We start from the raw sequence: 9147 nt of genomic DNA on the forward strand, positions 1-9147 counted from the left end.
TAAGATTTTCCTGTCCTCCTATGCGTGATGTGTGCTCAATCATGTCTGATTATTTGCGACCCCCAAAACTGTAATCCACCAGACTCCTCTGTCCATGGGATTTCCCCAGCAAGAATACTGGAGTGAGTTGCCATTTCCTTCTCAAGGGAATCTTCCTGATCCAGGAATCAAATCCAAATCAAATCTCCTGAGACTCCTGCACGTGCATTTTTACCATTGAGCCACCTGGGAAGCTTTCCTGTCCTTCTATTTTATCTTTTAAAAACTAAGCAGGGGACATTTCTCTCCTTCTGACATGGCCCACATTCTGTCTGTGGAGTGTGTTTCTTTCTAAATAAATCCACTTCTTACCTATCACTTTGTCTCTCACTGAATTTTTTCTGTGATGAGACATTAAGCACCTGAGCTTCATAAAGTCCTGAGACCACACACCCCAACACCACACAAAAATAAGCTCAAAATGGATTAAAGACCCAAATGTAAGGCCAATCACTGTAAAACTTAGAAGAAAACAGAGGTAGAACACTCTGACATAAGTCGCAGTAAGATTTTTTAATCCACCTCCTAGAGTAATGAAAAAAAAAATACAATGGGCCCTAATTAAACTTAAAACCTATCGCACAGCAAAGGAAACCATAAACAAAATGAAAACACAACCCTCCAGAATAGGAAAAGATATTTGCAAATGAAGTAACTAACAAGGGATTAATCTTCAAAATATACAAACAGCTCATGCAGCTCAATTAAAAAAAACAAACCCAATCAAAAAATGTTCAGAAGATCTAAATAGACATTTCTCCAAAAGTGATATATGATGGTTAAAAAGTACAACATCACTAATTATTAGGAAAATGCAAATCAGAACTATAATAAGGTATCACTGCACACCGATCAGAATGGCCATCATCAAAAACTCTACAAACAATAAATGGCTCAGAGGGTGTGGAGAGAAGGGAACCCTCCTACACTGTTGGTGGGAATATAATACAGCCACAATGGAGAACAATATAGAGGTTCCTTAAAAAACTAAAAATAGAGCTACCATAGGATCCAGCAATCCCACTCCTAGGCATATATCTGAAGAAAGCCATAATTTGAAAAGATACATGCACACCAATGTTTTCCAAAGCACAATTTACAATAACCAAGACATAGAAATAGTCTAGATGTCCATCAGTGGCAGAGGAATGAATAAAGAAGATGTGGTACATATATACAATGAAATACTATTCAGCCATAAAAAAGAATGAAATTTTGCCATTTATAGCAACATGGATGGACCTAAAGATTGTCATACCGAATGAAGTAAGTCATACAGAGAAAGAGAAATATCATGATATTGCTTATATGCAGAATCTAAAAAAAGGTACAAATGAACTTGTCTACAAAACAGAAATAGAGTTACAGATGTAAAAAATAACCTTATGAACCCTGTAAGTCTCAATAGTTGGTTCACATCAGTAATGGCAATCTTTGGAAATGCTACTAAAAGAGATATTTCTTTCTAAACCTGTTGTCAACTTTATTAGTTATGTTATGTTAGTAAGGAAGTACAAGTTCCCCTCCCCCCAAAGATCCTGATGTGTTTCATGCTGTTCAGTATGAACATGTAAAAGATAGAAAAAAAAAAAAAAGATCATTTTTCCCCCTCTGGAAGTTACAGTTGGAATAAAACTGAAGTCATAAGTGAAAAAAAGAAAATAAACTTACGATTAACAGTGGATAAGGCAGGAAGGATAAGTTGGAAGATTGAGATTGACATGTACATACCACTACGTATAAAATAGACAACTAGTAAGAATCTATGGCGTAGCATAGGGAACTCTACTCAATAGTCTGTAATGGCCTAGCTGGGAAAAGAATCTAAAAGAGAGTGGATGTATGTATATGTATATGTATAACAGATTCACTTTGCTGTACATCTGAAACTAACATAACATTGTAGATCAACTCTACTCCAATAAACATTTTTTAAAAAATATGGCCACCATGCAGAGTGAAACTGCCAGTGTGTGATGTGGCCACAGCTACATTAGTGAGCTCTTACACTGCGGCTCCAGGAGCAACCCAGTGCTCTTTGCAGACAAGTGAGGTTGTAATTGTGAGGTGTAATTTGGTTGTATCACAAGCATTTCTTCTTGAGAGAAAACAGGACTGTGGTACAGAAGGATGACTTATATTGGTCTCTGCTTAGAGTGCTCCCACTCAAATTAAGTCTCATTCTAGGCCTAAGGGGATTGCATCATTTGAGTAAAAGCAAGCAGGTAAACCCTGACAATCCTGCCCTCTTTTTGTTTTTTTCTTCATTGTCATTTGTTCTGAGAACAATGACCCAGTATTTTCAAGAGAGTAGCTCCTGGCACATGGCTCTGGGCTGGGCCATGAGCCCCTCGAGTCATTCAGGGCCCAGGACTCCCGGGAACCCCCAGCCTGCCTGGCTGCTAACCGACCGCTAAGAGCACCTCCTTCGAGGAGTGAGCCGCCCAGTCCTGAGCCCAGGAATTTCCTTGGCCAGATCATTTCCATTTCTGGGCAGAAGCAGTTTTAATTCAGTGTCACGAGATTTCAGGGAAGAGATGAGGAGCTCAATGAGGAAATCAGATATTTAAAAATAAAAAGTAGGCCTCCCCACACCCCGCCAAAAAAAAAAAAAATAAAGGGCCCCTCTAGTGCTCTCAGTCACGGTCTCTAAGTCAGAGTTTTGTCTTTCTGAGGTCTTCAGCATACAGCTGGTAGAGGACACGACCCCCTCTGAGAGGCGTTCCAGTGGTGTTTCCCATGACCCCACCTGAGGTGAACAGCACTCAGGGCAAAAACCAAGTCTGGAGTTCAACACTGAAAGCTTTCCTTCTGGCCACTGCAAGCTCTTCACTCTGTGATCCAATTTCCTGGCTGAAGAACCGAAAGGTGACTATAGCCAGTGTACACGTGTGCTAAGTTGCGTCAGTTGTGTCTGACTCTTTGTGACCCTATGGACTGTAGCCCACCAGTGTCCGCTGTCCATGAGATTCTCCGGGCAAGAATACTGGAGTTGGTTGCCATGCCCTCCTCCAAGGGACCTTCCTGACCCAGGGATCGAATCTGCATCTCTTATGTCTCCTGTATTGACAGGTGGGTTCTTTACCACTAGTCCCACCTGGGAAGCCCAGACTGTGGCTGGAAGAGCCCTTCTTGTGTGGGTGAGAAGACTGAGCGCCACCGTGGGAAATGACAGAGTTCTAAGGCCATGTAGACCTTGGGGCAGAGCTGGAGTCAGCCGCCAGGTCGCCTTGTCTTTTCCCTGCTGAGGCTGCCTCTCTCCAGCGACTGTGCCTTCGTTTGGATTATGCAAATACGGGGCCAGGTTCCCTGCTAGTCTCAAAGGTATTTAAATTGGGCATCAGGGATCTGTGGGTACCCTTTTGCCTGCCTCTTTCAGCACCAGTGGAGGCAGCAGTAGCCGTCAGCACAGAACCAGGTTGCTCCCCCAGCAGCTACCTGGGATTAGGAACCGAATACGAGCTCAACAAGTCTATGAATTTCTGAATCTAAAATGTTATCACCATGCTTCTCACAGCATCTGAAGTTATATTCTGTCTCACCAACTCTGGTGAGACTCTCAGCTCTGGTCTGTGAGCTCCCCAAGCAAAGGGAACACATGTCACCTCTTTCTCAATGTGTCACTTCCCTTATGTGTCAGGAGTGCAGTAGTATTGCAGTAAAGACCCTGATGCTGAGAAAGATTGAAGGCAGGAGGAGAAGGGGGCAACAGAGGATCAGATGGTTGGATGACATCATCGATTCAATGGACATGAGTTTGAGCAAACTTTGGGAGACAGTGAAGGACAGGGAAGCCTGGCATGTTGCAGTTCATGAGGTCACAGAGTTGTACATGACTTAGTGACTGAACAACAACAAAATGAACATATGGGTTTGGGTTTGGTGGAGCTGAATCTGGCTCATGGATGAGCCACTTGGAGGTGTATAAACCTCAACCTTCTGATCTGGGTGAAGCAGGGGGTAATCCCTGCCTTGGCCAGGGCACAGGTCAAGCAGTTAGTGCTTGGCACATGGAAAATGACGGTTCCAGCACATCAGGGGGTGTGGATGTCATAGGCTCTGCATTTCCCACTCCTTCGTTTCTCCGTGGTCCCCTAGTGTATCCCAGTCACCATAGTACATGAAGTGTAGAATGCCTGGAAGACTGGTAGGGGTGAAACAGAAACACCAAATCGTCCTTGCCTCCTGGAGACCTGGGAAGCCTGGGTGAGTGTGGTCCGGGGCTCAGCTCTTTACCCTGCTCACTGCCCTTGCATCACTGCCCAGCCCTGAATCTCCAGCCTAGCTCGGGGCCCTGGGACTCCCCTTTGGGACTTCCCTCTTACCCAGCCCTGGCCTCAGCTGCCATGGCAACAGGTACCAGGGTGACAAAGAAGGTTGCTGGGTCCTGTTTCCTTCTGGTCCTGACAAGGAAGATTTTCAGACCTCAGAGATTGCACAGCTCTGCACCTACCTGGCCATTTTCTGTGTTCTCACTCAGGTTGAGCTCAAACTCCCAGCCCTGCCAACAGGACCATGTGTACTAGCCTGACCACTTGTGAGTGGAAGAAAGTCTTCTATGAGAAGATGGAGGTGGCCAAGCCAGCCGACAGCTGGGAGCTCATCATAGACCCCAACCTCAAGCCCAATGAGCTGGCCCCTGGCTGGAAGCAGTATCTGGAACAGCATGCCTCAGGCAGGTAAGAGGTGGGGTGTGAGGGGCTGTGGGGAGCACTGTGGCACAGCCCTGGGGGCACCTTTCAAGAGACCAAGGCAGAGATGCGTGGAGCCCCATTCTAGGGTCAACTCAAGTTAGAGGTTAGAGGCCAGAGAAGGAACTGCCAGGTGGGTCGAACCAGCTTTGATTCTAATCCCAGCTATGCCACTGACTCCCTGAGTGTTCCTAGCAAGTTGTATTCTGTCTCTAGGTCTGCATTTTCCATAGTAAAAAGCAGAGGAGGCCATGTGGTCCATTGGGGAAAGCCTTAGCTCTCTCTGGTCCTAGGTCTGTGCAGTCAAGTCAATGACATCAGATTTGAATACAAAAACATTTATTGTTCACCTGCTAATTTCTAGAAACTGGCTTTGAAGCTAACAACTGTGAATTTGGGCAAATCCTTTTCCCTGTGTAGTTTCCATTTTCACATTTGCAAAACCAGAGAGTGGGCCTGAAGTAATCAATCAAATCTCTTCCAGCTTTTTTACCTATGGGTCTGTGACAAAAAGATCTTTGGGCAGGAGTTCAGTAGGTCCTCAGGGCACAGCATCACATATGGTATAGGAGCTCCATGTCTTTCAAATAGCAAGGGGTCCTTGGGTCAAGAGGACACATCCATCTGAAGTCCTCTTGCCTCTCCCTCTTCTAGGTCATGGTTGTGGTTGGGGCCAAGAGAATGCCCTGCCCAACCTGCTTCAAGCTCATCTCCAGGGTCGATGTGGGACTCTTCCCTGGGTCCACTGAATTAAGGGCAGATAGTAACCCTAGGCTCCTGAGGAGGCCAGTAGGTGTCTGTGTCCTGGGGGTGTAAACACACAGAACTGGGACACACAGACTGGGCTGTTCACACACGCTTGCTTGCCTGTGAAGTTCCTTGTGGCGCTGGGGGTGGGACAGAAGGAGGCAGGCTGTGGGTGGGGAGCTTACACTTGTACTCCTTCCCCCAAACCTGCAAATGTTAGTATGAACCTGACTGTAGGACAAAAGACAGAGAGGCAGGGGTTGATTGGCTCATTTCAACTTAAACCCACGCAAGACACATCTGATGGGCACCTGTTATGGGCTGGGCCCCAGCTCTGTCTCTGACTAGCTGTGTGTGTGCAGAGGGCTCTCTTTCCATGAAATGAAAGGCTGACTAGATGATCCTAAGTTTCCCTTCTCCTGGCTCCAATGCTTTGAGATACAAGACCTGAGATCTGGCTTGAGGGAGGGGAAAGATCTCCAGATTAGCTTGATTTTAAAAGGTGCAGAAGGAGGAGACTGACAATGTGAAGCTCTGAATTGGCAAGTGGGAGGGGTGGAAGGGCTGGAAACTCAGGTGCAGGGGCCCAGCAAATTGGAGGCTGAGCCCCGCAGGCTTGTGGCTCCTCTCACCTTAGGGCTCAGCTGGTCCTACTTCTGTCTCCCAGCTGGCCTCAGGCGGGGCTGGAGAAGCATCACCCTTGTGCATATTCTGCACAGAGGCTCACCCTACCTATAAGTGTTGGGACTCAGTAACCCAGCTGCCCCGCAGCTCTGGCCTAGCACAAGGAGGCAGGATGGAGGGGCACACTCCCTGCTGGCTCAGGACCAGTGAGGACGCTCTGGCCTGCCAACCCTGCCTCAGGCTCCCCTGGATCCTGTGCTGCGCTTGTGCTGTCTGTGGGCCCTGGGGTTTGGGGCCAGGCTTGGCTTCATCTCCATTCCACAGCCTGGGCTGTGTGGTACTTGGCATCACAGTAGGTGATGTGCAGGACCTGTTGGACTGAATTGAGTTCTTCATCAGAGGTCCTTCAGGGCCATTTGCAGGGGTCTTGGTCAGCAGTGAGGGCAGACAACTCAGTGGACCCAAGACTGCCGTAAAGCCTTAGGAGCAGGGCCCTGGAAGAGCTTTATCTCAGGGATGGAAGGAATTGCCATTGGCGGTAATGAGTTCTCTGTCATTGAAGGTGTGCAAGCACTGGGGAGAGCTGAGATGAAGCCTAAGCCATACGAGTCCCAGGCCACTTCCCTTGTATTTCCTGAGGCTGAAACCCAAAGGGGCCTGTTTAGACAAAGCAGCCAGTGTGTATATAAATGTGATGTGTATATGTGTGTGGATGGCCTGTGTGTACATAAATGTACGAGTGTGCATATGTGTGCGGAGGGGTATGCAAACCAGGATACACCTTCCTAACCTCAGCTGCAGCCCTGGATTGGGATCTAAGGATGATCTGTCAAGGGATAGGAGAGTGCGCTTTCTGAAGGTGCATGGACAAAACTCTATAGTCTTCCCCCTGCTGGCCCATCTCACCCACCTGCCTGCCTGTTCCGTGAATTCTGTGTTCTGTGTTTGAGACAGCTAGAGGCAAGTCTTTGCCCCAGAGCATACAGAATGCATGAGTGAGATGTGTGGTCATCCCCTTTATCAGAGTCATGAGAGGTCTGAGCAGAAGGATTCTTATTGGACACAATTATCCTGCATTTCACAGATGAGAAATAAGGTCCAGACTGGCTGGAGTGACCCTGGGCAGCATCCAGACCCATGTCTGGCCAAGGGAGGGTACACAGGAGGTAGGCTGGAGAGCAATGCTGGAAGCCAGATGGCTCCAGTGTCTGGCTTATGAGGATGCTGTCATAGGCCCAGGGGAGTTCTCCAAGAGGAGGCGGAGACGCCGGCTCAGGCACTAATGTACCCAGGGGGCAGTAAACACTCCACCTTGACTTCCTGGCACAGGCGCCCAGGGCCCTTCCTTCCCAGGCTCCTCCAGGAGGGCTGGCTGGAAGGAAGGCCCGCCTTGCCCATCCCTGTCTCTCTTCCCCGCAGGTTCCACTGCACCTGGTGCTGGCACACCTGGCAGTCAGCCAACGTGGTCATCCTCTTCCACATGTACCTGGACCGCGCCCAGCGGGCGGGCTCGGTGCGCATGCGCGTCTTCAAGCAGCTGTGCTACGAGTGTGGCACGGCGCGGCTGGACGAGTCGAGCATGCTGGAGGAGAACATCGAGAGCCTGGTGGACAACCTCATCACCAGCCTGCGCGAGCAGTGCTACGGCGAGGACGGCGGCCAGTACCGCATCCACGTGGCCAGCCGCCCGGACAGCGGGCCGCACCGCGGCGAGTTCTGCGAGGCCTGCCAGGAGGGCATCGTGCACTGGAAGCCCAGCGAGAAGCTGCTGGAGGAGGAGGCGACCTTCTCCGGTGCCTCCAAGTCGTGGGCCCGGGAGGGATCCGGCTACAACTTCTTCTCCCTTCGCTGGTGCCTCTTCTGGGCCTCCCTCTGTTTGCTCGTTGTCTACCTGCAGTTCTCCTTCCAGAGATCGACCTTCCTTTAGTGCAGCTGGCTGAGGGTCGGGGAGGGCTCGTGGGAGTGAGAGTGGGGAGGCAGGGGGTGCAGTTCTGGTCCTGCTTCTGCTACAGATTCAGTTTATGATGCTGGACAGCCCAGTTACCTCTCTGGACCTCAGTTTATTACCCTGCAGAATGAAAGTTCCTCCAGGAGGTATTTAATAATCCTTCCATTAAAACTCACAGTGATGGGGGCATGGGGAGAAGGGTCTAAGGTGGATTTAGAACTCTCCAGGTCTGGTGTTAGTACTTATCTCACTGGGGGCAGCCCCTCCTTCCACCTCCATCTCCACCCCTTCTGATGCTTCATTTCCATATCCCATATCCCCTTAGGACCCCCTTAGGTCCAGTCTTGTCCCTGCCTGATTCTCAAGTTCATCTTCAGTTGCTTCTGAGCATCCCACCATGGTTCCCTTTGGGGCAGCCTGTGGCTCCACCCGAGGCATCTTCAATCAATATTCAATGTGTCTTTACCCTGTCCCTCTCCTGGAAAGCCAGCTCCCACCATTCTGAAAGGCTCCATTTTCTTTTTTTTAAACTCTGATGCTAGAGCCTGCTTGGCTGGAATTATTTAGAACTGCACTGTCCAGTACTGTTAGTCATTAGCCATACGTGGCTAAGTTTAAATTAATTAAAATAAAATGAAAAATTCAGTTCCTCAGTTGTACCAGCCATATGTCAAGGACTTAGTGCCTAGTGGTACTGTGCAGATATAGAACATGTTCACAGAAACTTCTACTGAATAGTACTTGTCTAGAATTTGAAATTCCCATGTCAGTGTATGTGGTCTCATAAAATAAGAGGTGGGTACAGGTTTAAAGTATCTGCAGTCTGAAGCCTTCTGGGGACAGGGACGTGTGGTGGGGTACAGATACACAAATAAATATATATCCTCTGTGCTCTGTCAGTTGACTGGAATTCTTGAATCCCAGTGTTACCTAAATTTATTTCCTGGTTAGGAGGTGCGTTGTAAACGTTCACTGCAAGTGATGGCTCTGTGTGTGTGTGTGTGTGTGTGTGTGTGTGTGTGTTGGTTTGGGACTTGGGAGAATGTATTCCTGTGCTCTGTAGAAATATGTGAGCCATGGTACCACTGTTTACATGTG

The 9147-nt window shown here is 48.5% G+C and overlaps 1 protein-coding gene across 1 annotated transcript; it reads left to right on the forward strand.

The window, feature by feature from the left end:
- Positions 1-4545: 4545 nt before the first annotated feature.
- On the forward strand, positions 4546-8028 carry RTP2 (receptor transporter protein 2). The gene is made up of 2 exons (XM_043473990.1): positions 4546-4718; positions 7521-8028. Exons 1-2 carry the CDS (start codon positions 4555-4557, stop codon positions 8026-8028), a joined length of 672 nt encoding a protein of 223 aa, XP_043329925.1. The 5' UTR covers positions 4546-4554.
- Positions 8029-9147: the final 1119 nt, after the last annotated feature.

This window comes from Cervus canadensis, chromosome 7 (assembly GCF_019320065.1).
Source record: "Cervus canadensis isolate Bull #8, Minnesota chromosome 7, ASM1932006v1, whole genome shotgun sequence".
Classification (NCBI taxonomy): domain Eukaryota; kingdom Metazoa; phylum Chordata; class Mammalia; order Artiodactyla; family Cervidae; genus Cervus; species Cervus canadensis.

Coding starts and splice junctions, on each gene's coding strand:
- RTP2 (XM_043473990.1), top strand. CDS start 4,555: ATGTGTACTAGCCTGACCACTTGTGAGTGGAAGAAAGTCTTCTATGAG. Junction 4,719..7,520: donor GAACAGCATGCCTCAGGCAG/GTAAGAGGTGGG, acceptor TCTTCCCCGCAG/GTTCCACTGCACCTGGTGCT.